The sequence below is a fragment of the Neopelma chrysocephalum genome, unplaced genomic scaffold (assembly GCF_003984885.1).
Source record: "Neopelma chrysocephalum unplaced genomic scaffold, ASM398488v2 Primary Assembly neopelma1_22b, whole genome shotgun sequence".
Taxonomy (NCBI): Eukaryota; Metazoa; Chordata; class Aves; order Passeriformes; family Pipridae; genus Neopelma; species Neopelma chrysocephalum.
In genome coordinates this window covers 20,705,950-20,732,325 of record NW_020897690.1, presented here as the reverse complement: position 1 = coordinate 20,732,325, position 26,376 = coordinate 20,705,950, and the positions used below count along the sequence as shown (strand labels likewise).

Here is a 26,376-nt window from a genome sequence, read left to right as displayed (position 1 = left end):
TGTGAAGAGGAATGAGGAAGAACTAGCAGACACTTCTTGCAGTCACCTTCCTTCAGTTTTGGCAGGCTCTAAGAACTGCAGAACTACCTTACCAGGAAGAGCAGGCTACTCATGTGCTGAGCAGCATGATCAAGTGGAAGGTGTCTCTGTCCACTGCAAGAGTGTTGGATCTAGATCGTCTTTAAGGTCCCTTCCAATGAAAATCGTTGTATGACTCTGTGATCCTTGTTCTAGTTGACTAAAGGGGCAGAGCTCTGAATTGAACATAATCTAAAACAACAGTGGAAAAACTGAGCCAGGCCTTGGGCATGGTAACCTCTTATCTCCTTCTTGAACAGCTTAAACTAAAGTTATTTGTTAAAAAAAACCAACAAACCACATCAAACCAAAACACGGGCCCTGCCGCCCCCTTGCTATCACTTGCCTATCACTTCCTACGGGAAATAAAATATCAGTTTGTAGGACTAGAATTTTCCTGCTGTGTGTTTAAGTCTCAAAGAACAGGGCCTAAGCCCTCAAATCCTAGAAAGGTATCCTGAGTCTGAACAGAGATCCAGCCCAATGCCAAAACCTCCAGGGCCCATACCAAACCTAGCAAGCATGTATCAGGCAACAACAGACATACCTGCACTAGTGATAATTACACTATTTGTACACCATTCTAGTACCCTACATCAATCTCTAAAGAAATTAATCCTTAATTTCTATTAAGGATTATAGTATTGAGTCAGACTATTGGCTTAATTAAGTTAATTCCATAAATAACATGAAAGGATGATTTTACCTTAGAATAAAAATGCTCATTTCTAAATGTTCATTACAGATAGGAAAAATGAAGGACAACACATGCCTAGGTGGCCATATCATGCATTTTCATGGCAGAAATAAGTTTTAACTTGTATTACATGTTTCGAAGCATCTGAAATGCAAAGTGCCAACACTGTGGGACTTGTTTTGAAATTTCACATTTTTAAAAGGTTGGTTATGACAGCAAGACTTTTTACCACTAACTCTGTCATTCATTATGTGCAGTCACCACAATCATAATTGCAAGGAGTTGTTTTTCAGGACTAGTGAGCAAGCATATTTATTGGTGTATCAGAAATAGCTTATTTTTCACAGTTGTAATCAGAAGGACTCCAAATGGAAGATGAGCATTACCATGTGGGAGGCTGGGGATACAGAATAGAAACGTGAAAACCAGCATTAAATTTATTCTTTTCGTTAACTACCCATACAAACTGTTTACAAGAAAACCTCATCATCTTTCTATGTCTTTCATCACTGTCACTGAATGTTGACCTGCATGTGCCCTCTCTTTCTTTCTCCGTTCAGCTCCTGTGCTTCCAGCTATGTGTTAAGCTAGCCAAGTGGCAGTATCAACAAATAAAATACAGCAGCAGGGGTATTTTTCCACAAGAAGGACACAGGTAGTACCAAGGATGTATTGGTATTTAAAACTCACATGGAATAAGGCTGTTTTTAGCCAAGCTCTCCTGAGGCATGAGGATTGACACTAGCATAATCCAAAACATATTTAACATCACAATTATTACCAGGATTTGGTAGACAGACTGAGACTGAATTTCTGAGTCACCGTGGTGGCTCACACCATCGTCTAAGTTCTTCCAGTGCACTGGGTTCAAAACTGTCTGAAAATGATGATGCCTTCAGTGCATGGATCTCCCTTATGGCAGATGAACCGTACATTTGCTCCCACACATGTATACAGACAGGAAACTAAATATGTAATTACCCAATTTGCAAGTGTGACATATGTGCACACATCTTTGAAGACACACCCTTTCAAGCTCCATCCTGTATTCCCCCAAATTTAAGTCAGTTTCTTTCCTCCCACAGACACCCATCCTGCTTGCCAAATAAAATTCTGGAAAAAAACAAGAAATGAGTAGCAGTGGTCACTCTGGTTGTTTATGATTCAAAATGTTTTTTGCTCAATTAGTGCTTTATGTAGGTTCAAAAAAAAAAAAAAGCACCAAAAAAGATGATAACAGGAAGAGAAAAGCAAAAGTCAACCTTTTTTTCTGGAAGTCAGTTACTCAAAGGGGAAAAAAAAAAAGCAAACCAATATTTAAGAGGAAAACAAATCCAGGGAAGCAGCCCATTCAGTGGGCAGATGATGTTTTACTGTTACAGCTTATTTTAGGACAAGTCAGTGCTGCTGGAAAGTAGCAGAGATGAATAACTTGTTTCTTAAGTTGTATGAAAGATAGATGATTAAAAATTTTAAAAAACCCCTAACAACAAAACCAACAAGCACCTCTTGATTATCTTCCAAGCAAGAAGATCTTATACAGCAAGACTGAGGGATGAGAGAAACTACTTGCACACTAAAATTACAATATAACCTGCTATACCAGCCCATCAGGCATTTTAGTTTTAAGCTACTCCAGCGACAGTCAGAGATAACAACTCATAGAAATGCCAGTATCAGGCATACAGAATAAACTAACAATTGGTGAAGTAACCCTAAATTGAAACAACTCTTTTTCAACAAACTGGAAAAAAGGCAGAAGACTAAAAAAAAGGTATGAAAAAAAAGCTGGAATTAAAGATAAACTAGTTAAGTTTCATAAGAGGATTAGTAAAATACTAAAAAAAATAATTTAAAAAATCACAAATGCAAGACAATGAGAATTTAGGCTCTTTTTCCCTGTCCCTAAACAGAGATCATTACAAAGAGTAATGTTTTTTTTCCTACCACACCTTGGCTAATGCTGAGAGTTAAGAGACTTGTGCAGGACACCTCTGGGTGACCATCCCCTCCCCTCCCCTCTCCTCTGAAGACAGCAGCATAGCCAAGCTCTGAGCACCCTCAGGCCAAGGTCACACAGGGCTGGCTGGAGCAGAGTCTACTGCCACCTCCTTGGCCTATGACCTACAGATCAGGATTCCCAGGACCAACTGCTGAAGTGCCCAGCTCTTACAAACCCTGGGCCTTGGTGACACTCACATGCTGGTTCCAGCAAGTGTAAACAGATGAAGCGGGAGTCTCTGCCCCTGCCCGGAGACAGGAGATTATGCCCTGCCTGGCTCCCCGCCATGTGCCACAAGCACCTCCAGTGAGCAGACAGGCACCAATTGCCCCCTTACATGAAACTCAGTGGCACTCAAGTGTTTTGTTTCATTTTTATTTGGGAAGGGTGTGCTAGGACACTTCAGTTGAACAAGATAGCTGAAATATTTAAAGTATACAGTAAGAAAATTAACCCTAACTTTGCCTACAGGAGAGTCATGCCAAGGCAAAACACTACTAAGGGAAAAGTCAATCACAGAGCCCAAGCAAGCCTATGCTAGCTTGCAAGCGAGCACAGATACTAACCTCTGCTGCTGTAAGGGAACCATTCTCAATGCAAGAGCTGTAGATTCACATAGGCAGAGATTTGAACCATGCATCGGAACACAGAGCTTCTGCCTCAGGGCATCGGCTCACATCTTGAGGTGATCCTTCTAACATTCAGCCCCAAACTCTACCTTAAGTCATGAACTGACACATGGTCTTTCAAATTATTATTATTGTTGTTGTTTTTATTATGATTATGATTATTCAGTTTATGATCCAGTATTGGGAGAGAGGTTGTAAAGCTGAAGACTGCCTTCTAGATGTAGACTGGACCACAGTGCAACATTAGACTCTCCTCCAAGATGAAGAATCCCAGGCACCAACATACAAAGCAGTGGCAATGCAACACTAGATTCTGATCTGCAGGGACAATTTCTGGAATATGAAAAAATTAGACTCAAACTTCTCAAATCCTTTTGGAAGGCAGGCCCTGAAAATCAAAGATGACCCTAGATTCCATGACAGATGCTTTAACCTCCCATGCTGAAACTCCAGAGAAAGGCAAGCATAACCCTCACTTCAGTGTTCCCCATGACCTGCACTCTGAATATTTCTGTGATCTTTACAGATCAGATATCAAACCAACAATTTAAAGAAGCCTAAGCCCCAAATAGCTATGATCACCTATTAGAGCATGATAACCTTCTCTCCAGCTTTTCTATCTTCATGCACACATACGTAAGCAAACACAGTGAATCTGAAGTATGTAATTAACTTGTATTCTGTGCAGCTTTATTTTTTTTTAATTTTACTGCTCATTATTCACCACGCAGACATCAATACAAATGAAGCAACAACTAGACCTGTGCAAGAGGAAGTGGGTTGTGATTCGCTACCAACAAACATCCCTGTTATCAGAGTGCTAATTGGCTCAAACAAACATTTTTGTTCCTTACCCACAAAGAAGCATTTTGGAGCACATTGAGGACTGGCTGCTGCCTTGGGACCAGAACACCAGAGCCAGCCCATAGCTCCAGCCAGGCAGCAGGGCAGGCTGGTGGGCGGCCCTAGCTCTAGGCTTCAGGCGTCTCCCTGGGGGTGGGCTAAGGCTAGGCTAGGCCACCAGTCCACAGGTCAGGAACTGTCCATGACCTGGCAGGGGCGTAACAGAGTCTTGTAGAGCAGCTCAGGCAGGAGTAAGGACCTGGAGTTGAACTGAAATGGAGCTCATGGGCCATAGGCAAATGGTGGCCCCAGATGAGGTTGCTTAAGGCCACTGGGGACTATTAGTACCCCCAAGGTCCCAGTAAGAACTGTTTGTAGAGTCAAAACAAGTCTCGTGAATAAAGGAACCATCCTCCTGCAGCCTCTTTCAGAGGTTAAAGGCACATAAAGGCACCTGACATAAGTGCCATTTTCAAAGCTCCTTTTGAGATTCTGGACAAAAAGTTAGTAAGAGCCTTTTCTTCCCCCTCCTCAAATGTCCTTATTTCACAAAAAGGCCAAAGAGGTAACATCAAACTAACACTGAAGTTTCTGTAGGAGAAGTATGTAATTAAATAGGTCTCTGGATGGATCAATTTCAAACACCTGGTTTTCCACTGAATGGCATGAAGACTGGACAAGCACCTGCTCTGCTTGCAGTGCTCATTAGCAAACTATCTGGCCCTTAGAATTAATATCTTCATGATGAGTTTTGGGGCTTTACCACAGAGATTACAGGAGCCTCACCCCAATTTCAGCAGTCTAAGTGTACATAGTAGTTACCTTTCATCAAGATACTAAACCAAATTACTGGTTCTCCTTTTTGTCTATCAAATATATATTTAGCACTATTTTTTTTCAGCTGTATGAAGTTGACTAGCCTATACTTATCTTTCCAAAGAAAAACGTCCTCCAGGCAGCTCAAAATCTGGAAGTTTATGATACGCCAGAGGAAGACAGAAATCATAGCTTCTAAGTATTATGCCACATTAGCTGTAAGGAAAAGAGAATCATTATGGCTATTTTATACAGACGAGATGGAAAGGCAGCAGCCACAGCTCTTGCTACCACATGGCTATTTCAGGACTGCAGATGCTTGGCCTTACCAGCCCCAGGAACCAGCTGTAAAAAAAGGATCCCCAGGAAAGCATTTACTTTCTCTTCCCAGTGCGAAACCCTGTAACACAGAGATTTAGAAGCAGCAAGAGAGTTATCTGTGATGTTCTGCAGAAAGATACTACTTCCTTTAAACTTCAAAGGACTCTGGGTTTGTACACCAGAAGCTGGAGAGTACTCTTACAGAGTCTGACATTTTAAAAAGAAAGTAGTGGGGCAGATTTTCCATAAGAAAGGGTTAAAGAGCACTGACCCAGCCTAAACACAGTGCACTAAAAGGCCCAGGTCATGCGATGGCTGAGGCTATAAAAAGCTGCAGCCATGTGGTAGAAGGGTAAAGGAAAAATACTTAAAAGGTAATTTTTCTTTTCCTGCCTGCTAGGGAGGATGGGAAGGGCAGTAAAGAAATCTTCCCTGGGTTGTAAAAGACTACACTATTACGAAGAAAACAAAGGTATGAAGATAACTGTGAAAGCACTTGAAACCAACTTTCTTATTGAAAGTTAGGTACTTGGTAAGTGATGGGGGTTCCAATGCTCTATTTGGAGCAGGAAAATGTGGAAATAAGAGTGGAAGAAAGGTAATGATGTGTGTTTACTTAAACTGCCTATAAAGTGGGGAAGCAAGAGAAACCTCTGGCAGGTTAACTAGAAGGTAATTCCCACCATACACCTCTCTCCTTGAAGGATGGTGCCACCACCCTAGTTGTATTAACTCAATGATTCTTTAACCTTCTCTTTGTCCTGTGGTAACTCTTACTGAGACCAATGAAGAACTTACCCTTCAAGGCTTCTGAACAGCACTGTTTGTGAAGCCCATTAGCAAAAAAATGAAACCTCTACACCGATTACTTCATTTATTGACTGCAGGAGGTAAAAAGATATTACTTACTGGGTTTGAAAATGACAATCCAAAAGCACTATAAACTTAAAGAAAAATGGCCCATGACTGGTTTACCTGTACTGGAATTTAGGTACTTTTGCATAATAATGCAAAACTTGGCTTTGCAAATTAAAAGTCCTCCTTCACACTCAGAACTCATGAAAAAGAGCATTTGTTTATACGACAAAAGGTCTCTCCACTTGCTCAAAATCACAATGAAAAATGAGTTAAGCATTTTTAAGAGGAAAAATAATAAAATATTAGCTATACATTTAGGTACTTAGGTGTGAGACCCAAATTAATTTCAACAACAATTTATTTAATTTGAACTCTCTCATCCCACATGTTACTTAAGTGCAGTGCGTCCTCTCTATGACAGGGCTGAACTGTCTAATATCTCATTCCCTACTGAGAATGCGAAACTCCTTTATAAATATAACAGATTTCTCTGGAAACAAAAATAATCTGTCAGATTCCTTACCATCTGATGAATCCTGAGGCACTTTTTATGTGCATTGTTTTTAACTTAATGCCAAGCTAAAAAGAGTAGTTTGCCCCTGTGTGGCCGAGCCAGTGGACTGTAGACTACAACTACTGCTGCAGCCTCTTGGGAAGAGTGTTTACAGCAGTGAGCTCAGCTTTGAAGCTAAATACCCATCATTCAGGCAATGGACAGTCTGACATTGAAAATCACAGCTATTACTAATAATATAGTATATACCTATATATATATATATATATATATACACACACCCACCTATATATATAGAATATACCTATATATATAGAATATACATAAGGTACTGGGTAGAGGACCAATCCTGACATAGGGATGCCCATGTATAGCAGGCTGCATAAATTTAACTTAGAACCTCACCAAAAGCTTTTATGTCTTGGTGAGCCTGACTACGTTTGCAAGACAAATAGGCTGAATTAAAATATTTGAAGGTATTTTCTTGGCATATGAGAAACTGTGAGGTTTAGGAAGGACTTCTTGAGATTCTTTGACTATGCAGTTCTATGGCCTTCTGATAAATAAGTTGTGTGTATATATATGTACGCATGTATATGCACACACACTCATACACATAAAGGGGTAGACAGAAAAAGTAGAAACAGCCTATCCTAGGGACACACTTGCATACCTTGTCTACTGCAAATCAGTGGGTATTGCTTGGATTACTGAAAGAACAAAACAACGATTTGTACACCTGCTGTAATGATTTGTTTTGAAGGCTGCATTCTAGCTAAAAGGGGAACTGGCAGGGACAAAGAACAGTAGATTATATAAGTTGTTACTTCTCCAGCAGGAACCAACTCACAATACTACGCACATCTGCCAACTCAATAGCAGATGTGTCAAATCATCAGTTAGGGTTATTAGAGGTTTGTCTTACCTGGGCTCTCTAATACATGCTACCTGCTTTTGGAAAGACCACCTGATAACACAAGGTTAAGGTGCAGAGGCCTCTCAGAAGACAGGGGCAGTCACCCTGGCTAAACCTGGACCTGTCCCAGTACTTACCACCGACAATGGCCAAAAGGCACACACCTAGGGAACAGTGTACAACCAAAGTGAGTGGGGAGCAATCCTTACCTGTCATGCATGCAGTCTCCAATGACTCGCAGCTCAGACACACTTCCTGAACAATATTTAATAACAGAGGATACTGTTCTCTTCCACAAATTTGTCCAGTTTCCCCTTGAATGTAGGGGATCAATAACATCCTGTGGTAGGGTCTTCTGCTGCTTAACAAGTAGTTTTGAATTTGAGAACTGCCAGTTTCATTGATTGTTCCCTATTTCTGCATCAGAAGGGTCACTAAGCAATCAAAAGTCACTCACATTGCCTGTGACATTTGAAGTATTACATGTGAGATCTGCTTCTCTCCCTTCCAGCCTGAAGAGTTGAAGTCTATTGAGATGATTTCTCGTACAAAAGTCATTGCATAACTCCAACCTTTTTTTCTTCAGTTTTATTATCTCTTTTGGAGGTAGGCTTGGGGGAGGATTAAGTGGAAAAGAGGAGTACAATATCATAACAGTATGTGTCAGATGCATGTGTCAGATATAGGTGTACTATGAATTTATGCAGTAGTCCAGTGCTGTCTGTTCTGGACTCTGACCACTACAGTGTATTGAGCTGATAGTAAGACAGGTGACTACAACAAAATCATAGAATCATGGAATGGCTTGGGTTGGAAGGGACTTTAAAGCTGATATAGTTCCAACATCCCTGCCACAGGCAAGGACACCTTTCACTAGACTAGGTTGCTCAAAGCCCTGTTCAACCTGTCCTTGTCTATATACCATTCCTCAGAGATATGGGAGGACAAGCAATGCTGTATGTGCAAAGTGGGACTTGTTCCCTTTGCCTACCCCTTGAACATCATTTCATATCTGTCAACAAAGAATTTCAACAACTGTTCAGTACCACAAAGTTCTTCAACAACTATTTACAGCCTGTTTCAGTTATTACACTCTGAATACCATAGTATCTGCACCAAAACAACTAAAAGGGTAGCTTTTTATAATACTGGTACTGGTCAACAGTCTGGGTGTCAAACTACTTACTTTCAAGTATGCTCACTCCTAGACATATACAAGAAGTCTAATTAAACAGCTCTGGTCTCTTGACCACTTCTAAATATTTAACTGTACTGAAGGATAAGAAATGCTGTGCCCACTTCTGTTCATGCTGCAAGTTGGGAGTTTCTACATAAATAGAGCAACAAAGAGGCTCAAAGGGTTTGTTCCCCTTTCTTTTGATGTAACATAGACAGCATTTTGGATGTTGACTAATTTTTTTTTCCAATCAAAACACCCCCTCTTGTATATATCACTGAGGTATAAATAGAGCCATAAAAACAGTGATTGTTAATACATTAACTACTCGGAGATTAATTTCTAAGCTCACTAGTTTATGGTTATCAGATCACTGCACATTAACTTGCCTTAGAAAGCGGCAGAGACAAGAAAACTGGGTTTTTAAATATGTGTTTTTAACCAATAATAAAGCAGATGATTAGTTTAAGATCCTAGTGAATGTATGGCCCCCCTGCAAATGCAAAGCTACCATCCTATACAGTGGAGTCCTTCTGGGTCAAAACCAGCCTTGGAAAGCACTTGAAACATGTGCTGTGATAACTTAAAAATCTTCTTTAGACATACACTGTGAATTAGTGAACTGATTTAAGCTATCTAATGCTCACATAGGAAACATTCAGTTCTTGTATCTCAGTCCAGTATGGCTAGCCTTCACTGTTATGTGGTAAGCCTAAAATCTGCAGGCAGTTTTTTGACCGCTAGACAGTGCTACCCCAATGACAAATGGTTTAATTTTCACACACTGATTGCTTTGAAAAGGTTTTCTTAAGCAACTTAATAGCAGTTGTCCCATGGACACTTCTTCAGGTGTAAGACAGATGTGTATGAACATCTCTACATATACACTACAGGGAATGACCACTTCTTTACCTAATCTGTTGCAGCTAAATAACAACAAATATTACAACAATGATGATGTCTTCTTATGTATTTTCTGAAAAGCAGAGTATCATAGAGTATCAAAGGCATCTTCATGCATACTCTGACTCTACTTTTGACTCCAGCAAGAGTGAAATTGAAGTTGAGCCCAATATTAATGCTCCGGTCCATATTAAAAGGTGTTCGTAAAAATGGGGCATAATCCATTGGAAACTCAACAATAACATTGTTGTTGCATCACTTATTAGCCAGTACCCTGCAGTTCTTACTCTCCTGGTGTTTTTTCAGTCTACTGTTAGGTTTGGTCTTGTTTCATCGCATCATTGCAGAAACAAGGCTCCAGCAGAGTTCCGTGCAGAAGATCTTGCTGAACAAATAAAACTGTTCCTTGTATGCAGGAAACAGGAGAAAACGGTGCTATCTACCTGAATCAAGACAATTGTAGCTATAGGTGACTTAGGTGATGTTATTGCCTTGTGGCACTCACTAGAGATGTCTACAAATGACTGCTAAATAAATTCATGTTGTGTCCTGGGGGGTTCAAACAGCAAATTTTTCACCCTAAGGAAACAAAAGACTATCTCAATGCATGTGGACACCATTAGGAAACACCAAGGAGCATGGGAAAAAATTTACCTCATCTTCATACCTCTTTTTTAAGAGACCAGACATAAGGGAGTCAAAGTTAGTCCCTTTGTCAGGCATAAGGCAATAACCCATAATCAAATTGAAAGCAAAAGCTTTTAAATGCATAACTGCATAAGTTAAGTGGCAGCTCAGAAACCTGTGTTTATTAGAATGTAGCTGCCCTGACAGTCTCAGATACATTGAACTGAAGCAATTTTTTAGCATCATTATTTTGGCCAACTTAGGGAAGATCTTGCAATAGAAATACTGACAGTAGTAACTGCTGTATAGGGATGACTGCCAGCCTCACAAGATGAATCATCTCTGTCTTCCCAAGAAACAGCAGCAGAGACAAAACTTAGAATTTGATTCCACAACACACATTACTTCTAATATACAGGTCAGAGATCAATTTGCCTAAGGAAATATTGTGTAAATATGCACTCTCCTCTCTGCAACAGAACTTGTCCACATCATTTATCCTCCAAATCAAAAGACAGATAAGTGAAGTGCTGCCTTTCCCATTGCAGTCACCTTCAGAGATTTCTCCTCTCATGTCACAGTTATGTGGGCAGTTGCTTAAAGGATAAATCACTGCAGTCCATGCAAGGAAGGAGGGGAAAATCACTGCTTCCTTATTTGCCTCAGTCTCAGCAACAAAAGACTTTATCAATTATTTATGCAGCTGCCATTACTTCTGCTCTTTATTCCCTAGATTGAAATACCTCTCTCTCTGGACCAAAATTCATCTTCAATTATTCATTCAATTGGGCAATTTTTTTTCCTTTGCTCATTTAAATTCCTCTCTTTTTTTTCTTTTCTTTTTTTTTTTTTTTTTTTTGGCTTGAACTGTTGGAACAGCAGCAATTTGTAGATTAGATAATACTGAGCTTGAAAGTTAGCCAAGAGCCATAGGTTGACCTGAGAAGTAAATCATTCAGACTTGGCAAGGAAGATGGAGTAAAGAATATTGCAATGACTGCCATTGGCTTTGCATCACATCATAAACATGCTAGCCTGATCCATGTGAATAGTGACACTCACAATTAGATAACTAGCACAACAGAATTACCTGTGCAGTTTGCAGATTCATAAGTTAAAAAGAAAAGTGCCAGTCAGCTCCCAGTGCTAAGAATCCAGGCGATACATTTAGCTTGAGTTTGCTCTTTCATCTTCAGAAGAAATTTCTTATTTTCCTAAGAAATATAATTTAAAAAATCAGTTTTTTAAAACTATTTCTACAAGTATGGCCTCATTTCCAACCTGAGTTACTTATGCAAGATTTTCTAAATTACCTCAGAAGCAAAGAAAAGGAGAAAAGGAGGAAGAGGTATTTTAGATTCATTTTAATAATACCCACATCTCTGGAAATCTCTCTCTTTGAGTCTCTGAATTTTATACTGAACCTGTTATGCTGTTAAAGCCTCAGAAACATCATTTGCCCATATTTTTAGAGGTTTTGCAGGCTGTCTTTAATATAGTGAAAGCATAATATTTTTAAAAAATATTAGGAAATAATTTCTCACTCTTCCTTTCCCATTCTTTACAGCTTGAAAAATTTTGCTAATCATATAGGACCATTTTATCTCCTTTTCCCACTAAATAAGACATTAAGACAACTAAATTTAGAACCTGAAAGTTCTGAAATGAGAGGGAAAACACCAAGAAGGCTAATTGCTCTCATTACACAGACAGCTGTTGTGCAGTGGTTAATTATGGAGATAACAGTGATGGCACCATGCCTAAGACTGAATCAAGTATTTGGCTTCAAAAGTGGGGTTTTTTACATGAAGTTCCTGAAATTTTAATATTTCTGTAATATACAAGCAAGCCTTGCTTTCATGATAAACCAAAAGGATCTGTGTGAAAGTCTCACCATCTTAGAGATTTTTTTAGCGGTAACTTCTCTCCATGTTGGACAGTGGAAAAAGCACATTTTTTCTGTCTTCTGGTCCACTCTGCATCATTATACTCTACTAGGCAGAAGTTGTTTTCCTATCAAACAGGCAACATGGGAGCATACCAGAGATGAATTTTATCTCTGCCTTAGATCCACTGCATCCTACAAACATGCATTTTCCAATGCTAAACACTTAGATAAATTGGCCAGATAACACATATTTACTAGAAACACTCAGATGACACACAGCTTTTTGTTGACAGAGCATTACTACTACACCCAATGATTTAGTATTTGCAGAAGACCAATTACAAGATGAGGGAAGGCCGGTTGAAACTGAAGCTGAGGTAGGAGAAGTAATAGCACCACAGCAGCTATATTTTAAAAGGCCATCTGCAGTTTCTGGCTTACAGCTGGAGTAGATCACTCTTCCTTTCTCACTGCATGAGTATCTCTCAGGGAGAAGGAAGGAGGGGGCCAGGGAGGAGGAAGTTCTGGCTGTATAGTAGACAAAGTCTCACATTCAGTCCGTTAAATAAATATCCGACACAAACCTCATCCCCAGTTCTTTGCTCTCTCTCTTCTAGAAAACTGCATATAATACTTAAAAATAAATGAAAAAAAACACACGCAAGGCAATCCATTGCATTTCTGCCTCCACAAGGGGGGAGAAAAAAAAATCATGGCAGATATTAGGTGGCCTGATAGAAGGTAATGAACAGATATGCAGGGCAACATGCAAAGGAAAGGAATATAGAAGAAGACAAATAAATTGGAATGCTCACTAAGTGGTCCACATTCAAATAAAATTATTTCAATCATTAATTCTACTACAAAACATTAGGCAGAAATTAAACACAGAAGGACTTTTAGCGAAGTATCAATCTGTTGCAGAGAATAAGTAAAGCCAAAACAATGTATTTTAAATTCGTATCTGTTAAATTGCTTTTACTTCACACAGCTTTGGTCCAAATAGATCTGTCTTTAGCTTATATCCCAGTGATTTTTTTATATTGATTCAAATAGATCTGTCTTTAGCTTGTATCCCAGAGAGTTTTTTATAAATTTCAAGGTGTTAATATGGCTACTACTTTAAAGTTACTTTTATTATTAATATCCCATGTAACTAAAACTAGAAAAGGCCTGTGCTTCTCTAAAAGATTCAGCTGAAGCATCTGTACATATCAAATACCACAGACTAAGTGTACAACTATTAGCCTTCACCCCCATATAACTTAGAGAAGTATTAAAAGAACTCCAAACAAAAGCAGACTCACTTCAAACACCAAAGTACAAGCACTGTACATCTTGACTTGTCACTCTTCGATTACACCTTAAACACTGAATTAGTCACTATCACTTGGAAATTATTTTATTAAAGAGCTTTAATCATGATCATGTAACTAGTATCTTTCATCGGGACTTTACCCAGTAGCATAGGTAAAACATCAGCAAAATAGAGTCCAACCTTATTTGGTTATAGCAGCATTCAGCTTTAAGAAATAAGGAGAGAGAAAAGACAGAAATAATTCTCTTCAACCCTCAGTAGAACAGTGGGTATTCCTGGAACTTCCAGCAAAGGCGAAGGGCTGCGACTGCAGTGCATCTATTTAGGTTCACTTGGTTTGCGAGTCTGCACTTTCTTCTTGCACAGAGGAAGCAGAAGCTCATAGACTAATTTCTTGGAGTTGCCAAGCCCAAGACCAGCAAGAATAACAGCTCTGGGTTTTCAGTGTCTCGAGGAAATGCTCCATTTAATTTTGAGAATTCCTCCACTGGCAGTGTCAAAACTTGTTATACGACTGTTAGTACATCTCCCCCTTCCCAAAGAGTCAGAGCTGTGTCTATCCTACTGGAGCTCAAGAGTAGCTACTTATTTCAAGCTGCCACTTATGACAACTTCACAAGACCATGGTGATGTGAATTAGGAAGGTTCTCCCTCCTCTGCTTTCCTGCTGACAGTTATTTCTTCCTACAGAGAGGGATGGATTGAAAATGCCCAAGAAATATTACCGCAGGCAGCACTTTGTTTAACTTTTGCATGCTCTGAAGATTACCGATGGACATTTTGCATTCCACTTTGAGGAGAGAACACTCTGTATTAATGATGTTGCTGTCAATTAACCATCGCTATGACTTCAGCGGATTTAAGTTCAGGACCTATTCATCTGTGAGGACTTTGGTGCTGTGGTTTCAGCTGCCCATTAGAATAGCAGTCCCTTCAGAAAACCTCAAAAGACAGCTTTTTCTTCCCTTTTTCATTTAATTCAAGTTATTATGTGCATTGACAATAGCCTTTCTATGCTGTTTGTTTATAGAAAGTGATATTACTGCCTTTGAAAAAACAGGAGGAGGAATCTGTGGAAATAAATGTGCCATGGCAGGGGACCACTTTGGAGTAAGACTCCTTCACACAGGACGAGCAGCTGTACAGGGAGCTTGCTGAGGGACAGAGTCCTTCACAACTGCAAACCACCGGCAGGAAGCAGCCTCTGTGTAAGGAAGTGATTAGGTATTTATATCCTTCACTGTGGCCAGTAAACAGAATTAGTGTGACTTGGACCAAGTTTTAATTATACAGGAGCTTAATGATCTAAGCTGTTGTGGGAGGAGAGCGTGGGGGAAGAAAATGAAGGGTCAACGAAGTGCATCTGTCTGTTTTCTCTCCTTCCCTCTTCAGAAATGGCATTTACAAAGCTGCTTTTCTGGGTTTTTCAAGGTGGTTTTTTTTCCTCCTTTGAGTTCAAAAAATATTAGATTCATGACTGGCTCCTGAAGAAGCGCAAAGCAAGGAGATGCTTGGTCATATTTTGAAGTACAACTCCTTACCAGTCTGTAAATCACTAGGCTTAAAACACCAGCAACCTCATTTCTCAACACACATCCTCAAACCTGCTAGGCAGGTGAGAAAATCCTCTCTGAATGGCACCTGCCTGCACTTTGTCAGCTGACCAAGTTACTCTGCTGCCTTTACCAACAGCACAACTTGACTGTCTTATTAAAGATCCAGCACTGATTCTGTTACTGGCTGTTCTAATTAGAACTCTCAGGGAGAGTGGGTTGGTTCCTACCTGCCTGAAAGGAAACTAATCTCCTGCATAGTTAACTTCAGGAACTGTAATAGGATTGCATTTGACCCCTCATTTTTCCTAATTTCTCACAAATTAGAATAAAACCATAGCAAATTGTATTGAATATTGCTGTTTCATTCCAGATAGCAAAAAAAGCTCTGAAAAACATGCAGGTTCAGTCTGTTCATTTGAATGTTTTGATCCTTTCTGATTTTGTTTTGCATAGAGGGAACACTCCATGAAAATATCCAACACTTATCTTGCCTAGGGATTCCCCTCAGTTCAGCTGTTGCAGCTAGCCTGAGAGTGAAATAAGAACAATTGCACTATAAAACTCATGTTTTGCATTTCCAAATGCAGTTAAAGTCTCAGCTAAGGCCTTGGCTGGTCTTCCTAGGCAAACAGATGGCCTGTACATGTTCAAATCTTGCAAAAGTTAATTTACAGGGATTTCATTAGCCCCCGCTATTAATTTTTAGTCTGGAAATAAGTAAAGAGAATTGGACACAAATATTGATATTTCCCTTTTTCATCATTCAAGTGCTGATTGCTACACCAGCGTCCCAACTTTACTCTGAACTGACAGACTATACATCACCGTCATAAACAAAAATAGGGCCATCACATTAAAAAAATAGGGACCTGGCATGCACTAATTCCACAAAAATAAAACGGTTTTATGCAAGTATTTTGCAATCCCCTGGAAAAAAAAGCAAAGGCGATCAACAACATTATCCTCCTAGTGATGCTGAAAAGCACCCTAACAGTCAAGGTAGTCTGAAATGTAGCTTTAATACAAAGAATCTATTTTATTTGTGAACTGAGTATTCAGATGTCTCTAAACAGAAAAGCACAGCACAAGAAATTGTGATTTACTGCCATCCTCTTCTATCAGTGGAGCTCATTATGATTCTGACTAATAAGCCTCCCTGTCAGCAGGGGTAAACCACTGCTTTGTCAGCTCAATTGCCACTCACCTGACCAGAGCACAGTCCCACAATCAGTCATTTCTGTCATGTCAGAGGCACCAAGTTAACAGATGGAGGAGGATGAGTTGTATCAATTTGCCCCATGAATGCTCAATTAGAGAAATTTCAAAATAGAACTGAATTACTGGTCACCTGTGCTTGTGCTGAGAGGACACACGCTTAAGTACTTGCAAGCAATATGCAGAGCACAGATGTGTAGGAAAGGCATTGATGCATAGCTTAGGTAAAGGTTACACAGATTTAACAGCTGCAATTACAAAGCAGCTATTCAAGCAGTTAAGTGCTCCTCACCCTGTGCTGAGACTGCAGAACACTGCTTCATGGTTCCTACACTTATATTGAAATCAATTTATCAAAGGTGTGATTTTCTTTTCAAAACAGCTGCTACTAGTTTACAGCCTAAACAATAGTATCAGCCTCTGATACTGAAGTAGCATTTTTTTTAGTGTAAACAGGTTGATAAGAAAGTAAAATAAAACAGTTATACTGTCAAGCAGGTAGTATTAAGCGGATTATTCTGTACTCTCATTTAAAGGATGATGGCTGGATTCAAGTACCAAGTGAAGAAAAATCAGGTTACCACACTTGAAATCACAGTCCCATACTTCATCATCTGTGAGTCAGCTACCATAGAAACCCATGTCTTGTTCAGTGCAATAAAGTTTGACACAGCAAAAACCTGTTTATGCCCAAAGATAAAAAAAAATGAAATATCTAAAATGAATCAGAGTTTTGTTCTGCAAGAAGCTACCTACCATTTTGAGCCAAACTTCTGCAGTTTATAATTTTGAACTAGGCATCTACTGCAATTAAAACGGCTTTCCTTTAGGCTATACTGTTGATAAATATAATTTGTGAATGTGCTAAGGACTGTTTGTGCAGATTCCAATTTCCTCACAAGCTAAAGCAACTGAAGGGATCATCACTTATTCACCTAGAATAAATGCTACACTGGGAAGTCATCCTTCAGTTTTTCAAGGAAAATAAATTCTTTAAAAAACATACAATTTACAGGTTACCTCCTTTCATAATGTACAGAGACGTACTTTCTTAAAGAAAAAAGAAGTTTTTATATATATTTACACAGAAATCATACAACAGAAAATTATGTTTCCCGTTCCAAATGTCAATTTTCTCTTAACAGCACAGTAAAAAAAAAGATTTATAACTGATGTTCTTTACTCCCTGACAGGCTCATGTATAAGGCCATGCATTGGCACATGCGCAGGGGTTATATCCTGTCTAAGTCTATTGTGTCTACTGATCACATGCACCAAGAACAGGGTTTTCAGAGTTTTCATTCTTGCACGTAACAGTGATAGTTCAAATCTGGAGGGCAGTGCTTCAACACAAAGCAGCTAGCAATGTGTACATCTGGGATTTACTATATTTCATGATTCCCATTCAACTTTCGTGAACAACAGTTTAAAAGGTTTCACTCACACGGAAAAACACTATTATGAAAAAGCTAGAGAGATACAAAATGGATTGCTTCCTAACATGGAAAGAGTTTTTACAAACAGAAAACCCCAGAGTGAGTTATTTAACTCTGCAATAGTAAGCAACGGTTGACCAATATTTCCAAACTATCAATATGGAGTCAAAATGAAGGCTTTAACTAACACATTTATAAGGTTCTAGTCCTTCATACAAATGCAAACAACATGCATTGAACTTGTATAAAACAAAACATACTTGTGTGTTCTGTGGCTTCTGGCTAGAATACTTCTACATGTACCCACTTCACAGTCTAGCAAGTGTGACTGGAATGCAGACAGCTTATTTTAAATTAAGTTGAACTAATAGTTAGGAGGGAAGGAGAAAGAACTTAGCAGAAAACAGCATTTGCCTACAAATAACTTTTTAAACATGCAAAGCTGTTCAAGAACCTTAAAAAATAGCAGTCACTCAACTTTCAATGTTGAATAAGGAAGAAAAACCAAAGGCCATTTGAAGAGAGTTCCTCTGTCATTTTCTGGTACAATTATGCTATTTGAAATGAAGTGGACAACTCTGTAGTATAAAATGAGATGGGAGACTTAGAAAATGTGACTATGCTTTCAAAATCCCAATGAGAATTATTCTAGGCAGTATTTGTAATGCAAGAAATAGAGATTAAAAGCAGGCCAGAGTAAAGATTACCAATTTTTTTGACTTCTCATCCTTTGTATGTGTTTTTCAGAATGAAGCAGTTTCTCTAGTTCCAAGACTTTTATTGTCACACTTCAAACAAAAACTATTATTGCTTTTCAGGAGAACAGATGCGAGAATATTAAGTACTTGACTTTCCTTTACAGAAACTATTCATCAAGCTGAAACTTCACTCTCCTAAACTGTTTGCTCCAAACAACACACAAAAGTTACTTTATCTCTCTGGTAAGGCCACCTGACCTGCAGGGCCAGACACCCAGAGCCAACAAGAACAATGGGCGTGGTACAGATTAAAACACAAAACGGCGAAAGAGGGTATCATGAGAAACAGGACATCACTGCAAGCAAGGCTTAGTTCTGGAGAAGCACCCAGTCAGATCATTCCAAGCCAGTAAAACATAAAGACATAAGCTACCATTAAACTATGCACTGTCAATGGCACTGCACATTCATCACATTGCACAGGATTCACAGAATCAGGGAGGCTGCCCTGCCCATCAAGTGTTTACACTGCAGGTTTTTTCCATTACTTTTCCATTAAATTGAGGGAGTTGTGGAAACTTCTAGAGTCGAGTCAGGAGGACTGAAATCACCATGAGTACTATCCATATAGTGTGAGTCTTTTCATATCAGCAAAACAGTATTTTCCAGGGAAGGAGTTTCAGACAGTTAGTCATTGCCGATAGTGCAGGGTAACAGGCTAATTACCACACTATTTCCGGACAGCAATTTTCCATCTCCTTACAGAACCCTGTAATGAGACAGCTGGCATTATTTTTTAGGTACCCAAGGTGCAAGGAGATAGCAGTTATGTGCTGTCCCTACAAGCACAACAAATATCACAGGGGCCTTAAAAATGGTGATTAAGCAGGAACAGAGTAAAGTTCCATAAAGTTTCCTGTTCAGAGGATAAATGGCAATCTTATAACATTTTAAAGAGAGTTTCTTGATTGACAATACGTGTTCTCAGAATGAATCTCTGCTTTTGACAATCATGATTTGAGAATTTCACAATATAAGGGAAAAAAAATGACAAGTTGGAATAAAAATGAACATGATATGCTACACGACTCATTGTCAATCAGGTACTGATCCAACTGTAGAGTCAACTTGATAAAAGTAACAAACCAGTAAAACTTCACAGATGAAAAAATGAATCATTGTATCTTAACACTTGGCAGCATGGAAAAGAGGCCATTTGACTTTCATTTGGTTAAAGAATCCAGACATTTGTGTAGTTTCTCCTTTAATTTAAAGGACATAAACTATCATGCAAGATATGCAGTGAAATACCTCATTGAATTGGATACCCAGCTCCTGACAAGTTGGTAAGATTCGCTTCTCTTCCCTGAGAGCTGTTCAGTGCTTCTTGCCACCATCTTTTTCCAACTCCACCAGTTCTCTGATTACTCACAAGTTTCTATCAGGTTAATAACTGTACAGCATCCTAAATGTAGCATGTAAATTGAAGTATGTGTGCATCAGTCAAATACCAATGTTATTTTAAACTCATTGTCCGGCTGTTACCACACAAGGATAAGGAGGCCAGCCAGCAAAAAGATAAGAAAATGTCACATGGGCTTTCTTATAAAGCTGCAATTTTAAGAACAAAAAAATCCACAAAACTGCTTGGCTCACATCTACAGAAATGTGAACCCATTTACAGAAGACTTTGACCTGACTCATGGAGAGCATTTATCCACCAGTGAGGCCAGGTTTTTCCACTTCAGCTGCTTGCAACGCAACTTACAGCTTCTTACCAAGGGAAATAGGAGTTTCTCCCATCCCCTCTGAGACACATTGCAGCAGCAGCTCAGGGTCACATTTAGTGTCTTAGCTTTATAGGATAAAACACTCTCCCCTTCAGTCATGCCAGCATATCTTCAGATATAGGAGTCCAGGCTCTTCCTTTCCTTCCTTCCACCAGCCTACTGTAAGATGACAGCAATTCTTCTTTTTCCTCTGCACACACACCTCCCTCATGAATTTTAAAAGGTTCTTAAGAAATAAGAAATATCCAAACTAAACAAAAAGTTTGATCTTTGCTCAGCAAGGGCTCTGCAAATTGTAGAAATTTGCTTTCATAAGTCATCTTCAACTTATAATGAAACACCCTGCATTTTTTTCTACTTGTGATGTTTAAGGAGAATGTTAGCAGCATGATGAAAGGAGACTTTAATGAAAAGACATCACAAAGATCTCTGAAATTTAGCAATTACTTGACTATGGGGAGAAGAGGCTTTGTTAAGAATTCAGTATATTAAAATAAGAAGCATGTCTTACCTGTGCTGTTCTCATATACTGGTGGTTCCATTATGGAGGAAGGGACAACCAGGATAACAAAGGAACAACAAGAATCCATTACCTTTAAACATTCTGGAGCACATTACAGGATAGCCCCAGTCTGTCAGGGCCCAATGCACTAATACATCCTAAATAGCCTCAGATGAGGCTGCTCCCACACTTCTGAGCCCAGAAGTCTATTCAAGCTCAGCCCTGGGCCTCCACTCCTTGCCTGGGCTATGACAGATGAGTGCTATTCTCCACAGCCATGGCTGGCCATGAAAGACCCTTGACTTAGGCCCTGACCTACAGGCTGGCTTCCTGGCTTGACCTGAGCCTAGCCTTATTGCTACAGACCTGCTGGCTGATCACTGGACCTAATCTTAATCCTGACCTATGGACTAACTTCCTGGTTTGACCTTCAGTCTGCCTATTGCTTGATATTGTCTTGTGATCTGAACTCTTGGTAGGACTTTGTAACCATCTACAGATCTGTCCTGCTTTTGGCTGTTATGGGAACTGAGGGATGGGTCAGGACTAGAGAGGCCCTGTCCTGATAGTCCAGGGATCACACCTGACTTCCATCTCCCCTTTAGGGAGCAACCCTGATCTGTGCATAGTCTGTGTGCACAACACAAGATGATCAATAGATGCAAAGCCTACTTTTAGAAAGGCAAGCAAAAGATGATTTCCTGCCAGAATACTCTCTTTTGGGAGAGCAAAAAAAACAAAACGGAGACTGAGAGTCCTTTGCCTGCACGTTTCTGCTGTTTCTTCAAATTCAGCATTCCCCTGGTTCATCACATGTCTAATCTTTGTGTGTATTATGCAGGTTTGGCTTAATTTTTTGAAGACAGTAACCATCTGAAATACTAAATAAAAATGAAGCTCATGACACCAAAAATCACACTCATTCATGTTGAGTTCAATGCCCAAACCCTGGTTTAGTCCAAGACCATATTATCTATAGTGCAATAAAGGTAACTTGCTGTAATTTACGTAGCATAATTTTGGCTGACCCATTCCTGGGATTAGACCTTCCTGCTCTGCACCAGAATTAAAACAAATTATTTTACCAACCACTCCACTGGAACAGAAAGTCAGTGGATGAGAATTACCTAGAATTTAACCTTATTTGGAGAAGCCAAAGAAAAGTAATAAGTGTGAAGCTGATTTTAGATGAAGCTGTGGTACTAGCTGCTTTTCACTTCAGTTGTTGAAAAAGTGTGCAAAAAACTGGGGATAGACATCTCACCTGTAAGTGAAGAAGAGAGAATCATGAGAATGGAAATAAATAGAACTCATATGCAGTTAACAACTTTATCACTCTAAAGGAGAACTAGTGAACAACTTCTTTCGAAACACTAAAAAAGGAGAGTTACTTCTACACCATTTCACAAGGATCATTTGTTATAACCAGAAATAAGATTTTCATAATATGTCAGATCATAAGTCACTCTCTTACTAGTACAACTGCCAAAAGACCTTAACTTGTACAAAATGACCATATGGGAGTTTTATATAAGGGACATAAATCTGAAAACTATATTATTTTCCTAAAATAAGGAAAACTTATTTGTACAGTTAGAACTACAATGGATTCTGGATAAAGAAAACAATTATCATTTTTGGAAGTACATTTCAGGTAGACATTCAAGAAGGAAGCCAACTTGCAGTGCAATCATGTAAAAGTAACTCAAAAGAATTTTTTTAATCAGTTTACCCTTTCCTAAGGGGAGATTGTAATGTCTAACTGCTTAGGGACTTTGTAGTGGGCCTTGTTAGACAGTTTAAGAAAGTATTACCAATACTTGCATGAGAGTTGGACAAATGCAATTTACTGTTCACTACAACTTTAAAACAAAGGCCCTCTTTTTATGAGAAACAACAACAAAACCAAACAAAAACTTTTTCTACCCAGATGAAACATGTAAACATAGATATTTTCACAACATACTTTGAACTACAGTACAAGATAAAAAAACATTAATTTACAACAAAAAAAGCTATATGCAGCAAATCTACATACCAAACTATTAATTTTAAGGTAAAAATACAAAATTTCTAAAAACTTTTTATGTAGATTGTTTTGCAAATAGACTGCTTTTTAGATCAATGACCTCTATTTCTTTTTACCCTCAGGTTATGAAGGTTATTGCAGAAATAAAAAATATTATTTTGTACAATCTTTTCCTGCACTAATTTAAACTTGATTACACAATATGATGAAGTCACACTCTTGTTTTCCAAAAGAAGGCAGGAAAGACCTGACTACAGCAGAAAGAATCTTGGGATGTAAGGCACACAGGGGCAACATAATTACCAATCACTTAAATACTGCAAGAAAAACAGAGGTAGTGAAGAGAAAAAACAGGCGTAGTGAAGAGTCAAAACAGGGTAAGAGAAGTTAAGTGTTAGAAACAAGGCTTCTGTTCGCCAATGAAGGAGAGAGTGATCTTTTGTTTCTTGTGTAATCTGTCAAGTAAGAAATGTTTGATTTGGGCAAGAATCAGCAGTAGAAGAACTAGTGCTACTGATCAGTGTCAAATCACCTTGTAGACCTAGAGTAAGCTTAGAATGAGACTTCTTGTAAATTTAAAAACAAAGGACCATATGTCTCTAAACATCAAAACACTGATGTTCATCATACTACCAAAGGAACTTAGAGTAATTAAACTGCAAGAAGCATATCTTTAGGACACACTTCTTAGTCCACCTTATCTCTACTATAAACCTGGAGCTCTTGTTCAAATTCTATTTTGATCCCTGTAAGTTTTCTGCCTCCTTCTGTCTGCTATCACTTAATTCTGTTTTATCATACTACTGCTGGTACAGTATGAGAAATATCCTTTGATGTTCTTGACTTTACTCCACCATTTTCTAGATTCTAAACAGAGACAAGTTTCATCTTGTACTGTAAAGCAAATAGCCATGCTATGTAGCTAGTCATATAGCCAGCACCTCTCTTTTTTAACACTGTTTTCTCAGTTGCCAAAAGAATTAAGCTACATCTTCAATATTGAGTTCTTCCTTGACTTGCATACTTTTGCAGTTTAGATTGACTCAAAATCAATTCTATAATTTCTAAAAAGCAAGAGGAGTCTTTCTTCCTGATTTAACAGAAAAAAATCCCTATTTTTTTAAATCATAGTGGGTGCTTTCCAGCAAGATTTGAGGTCTACTGCAATGGGAGTACAGTCACAGGGGTAAAAGGAATGCACAATCACTGTGAAATCCAGGCAGAATACCTTTGTACTAGTCATAATCCATGCATTCAGAGCAGACTACTTAACTGTAAATCTCGTATCTCCCCAAAGATTTTATCTGCACTATGTACAGTGAACCTTTCATAGACATATCTAGTGATTCTACTTGTTCCCTGGAAATAAGAATGACGAGCAGTCAGAAGATGCAGTTTCAGGGAAAATCACGCTGAGGTTGAGTGATCTTGCTTCAGGCAGCTGAATACTGGTGCTGGAAAAGGAATTGATGTGCCCATCTCTGACACAGCCCCCATGGGAAGTAGGACATTCATGTAAGATAGAAATTTCAAAAGCATTAATTCCAGACACTCACAGGACACCCTTCACTCTGGCTTAAAAATTCTCAACATACAGATCTACAAATGAATTTGTAGAGAAAGAGCCATGCTTTGAACATATCACATAGTATATATAGGCTCTTTAACATTCAGATTTTAAAGGCATCTCAGATCAGATATTCCAAGTATCAAAGATCTTAGTTCAAGTTACCAAAGACCTTTGACTATAATTTCTCTGTGTTTGGATTATCACCTTTAAAGTTACAGCAATGCTCTTTGCACAGCTCATACAAGTATCTATAAGAATTAATTTTCATGGAACACTGTTCAAAGTACATGTAAGAAATGTTCACAAAGATCCTGCCAGCAGATGTTGCACACTAGGCTGTAAATGGGGTCTAGCATTATGAAGGGAATGGGAATAAGAGAACCTCTGGCAGCTATGCAACATCTTCATATGAGTCCTGAATTTCCCAAACACACCTCAACATCTTGCTGTATGCCCAAGACTCTCCTATCTGCTCGTGGCTACTGGGAGACAGAGCTGTCTCCCCTTGACCCACCATGCCAGCTCCTCACTCAGGCCTCACAGGAGCATGAGGAGAAGAGCTTGCAAAGTCTGTCAAGACACTTAGATACATTATAGTGTTATTTCCCATAATTTATCTGACTATTGGGACCCCTGGTGGTCTAGTGGTTAGGATGTGGCACTCTCACCGCCGCGGCCCGGGTTCGATTCCCGGTCAGGGATACTCCCCCGGGACTCCCCTGGGCAGATGGAGCTCGTTAGCCCTGTGAGGCCATCCATCTATGAGAAGGTCACTCTAAACAAACCTACATTCTGAGGACCTCACTGCCATTGTCCAAGCTTGCTTGGCCCCGGCAGATGAACCTTAGGATTAAAGGGTGGGCTCAGTTCAGTGCATGCTGTGTCTCACCTAAAAAATCCATTGTGCAGGCTCGAAAGGTAAAAGACCTTTCCCAAAATCTTCATTCGTGAAGACTGGCCATACATCTGACTATTGGAGCTTCTTTTCTCAAAGAGGGATTTTTTTCTTTTCTTTTCTTTTTTTCTTCTTTTTTTTTTTTTTTGTGACTTACTGGCGTTTTTCTGTGTGAAAAGTGTTTTACTGTGGACATTATGTGTCAGTGTATATGAACAAAATAGATTATTTGGTCAATAATACAAGATAAATAAATGCAGTTTTCATTACTGTGTCAGACACAACAGTATTTAGCCACTTTGGGATTATAGCAGTCTTGGGAGGGCTGATTTTGCCTCAGAATAAAAAATAGAATGTGGTGATCTAAATAAAGATTGCATTGATGCACACAATCAAGGAACCAAACTAAAACTGTTGACAGGAATGGAAAAAGACTGCCCCACATCTCTATTCCTACCCCAATGACTTCATTTACTGTAATGTTTCAAACAGTTTGACTGCCATACACTTTTACACACACACAAAAAAGTTATCATCACAGGAGTCAAAGGAAGCAAAGGTTACAAATAATGGATTACGCTAGATGTTTTCACTTGGTCCTCGCAGAGGCTTAGGACTATGAAGCTTTTTTTATGGATAAATTCCTCCTTTAATCCATGGGGCTTAACTTGTTTTTATATAAAATATTGCATTTTCAAAAAGATTTAAACTCATGGTAGGCTGCCTTAACTTGCCCTGCCAGTCGTTTCGCCAGATGGGAACTCTAGAAGAAGCAGGACCTTGTCATTTCTCCTTTTCAGAACTGGTGTGCCATTAAGACTAACCAGACAGCCACTCCTCAGTATCAGGTCTATGGCCAGGGTATGCCACAGAAAGAGCTCAGTCACTGCAAACAGGCTCTGGGTGAATATCTTCTCACAGAATGAAAGTCTGGCCTGTAAAAGATAATGGGGGGGAATTTATGTAGTGAAGCTTCAGATTCAATCATCTCAGTCTCCCCTTCAAGTAAGGAATCATTTTTCTTTTGACAGATGTCTCCAGCTTTGAGGGCTCTCATCGAGTTAAAAGCCAAACATAAACCCCATTCAGGTGGAATCA

At 39.1% G+C, this 26,376-nt stretch overlaps 1 protein-coding gene across 2 annotated transcripts in view; it reads right to left on the bottom strand.

Moving 5' to 3' along the window:
* Positions 1–21,391, bottom strand: part of FBXL7 (F-box and leucine rich repeat protein 7) — a 305,177-nt gene extending 283,786 nt beyond the window's left edge. Inside the window, exon 1 of one of the 2 annotated variants that reach the window (XM_027681710.1) lies at positions 20,794–21,391. In XM_027681710.1, the coding sequence (XP_027537511.1) occupies positions 20,794–20,872 (79 nt within the window). In that variant the 5' untranslated portion in view covers positions 20,873–21,391. The remainder of the gene's footprint in view (positions 1–20,793) is intronic. The other variant, XM_027681728.1, reaches the window with a different exon arrangement.
* Between the last annotated feature and the right edge of the window lie 4,985 nt (positions 21,392–26,376).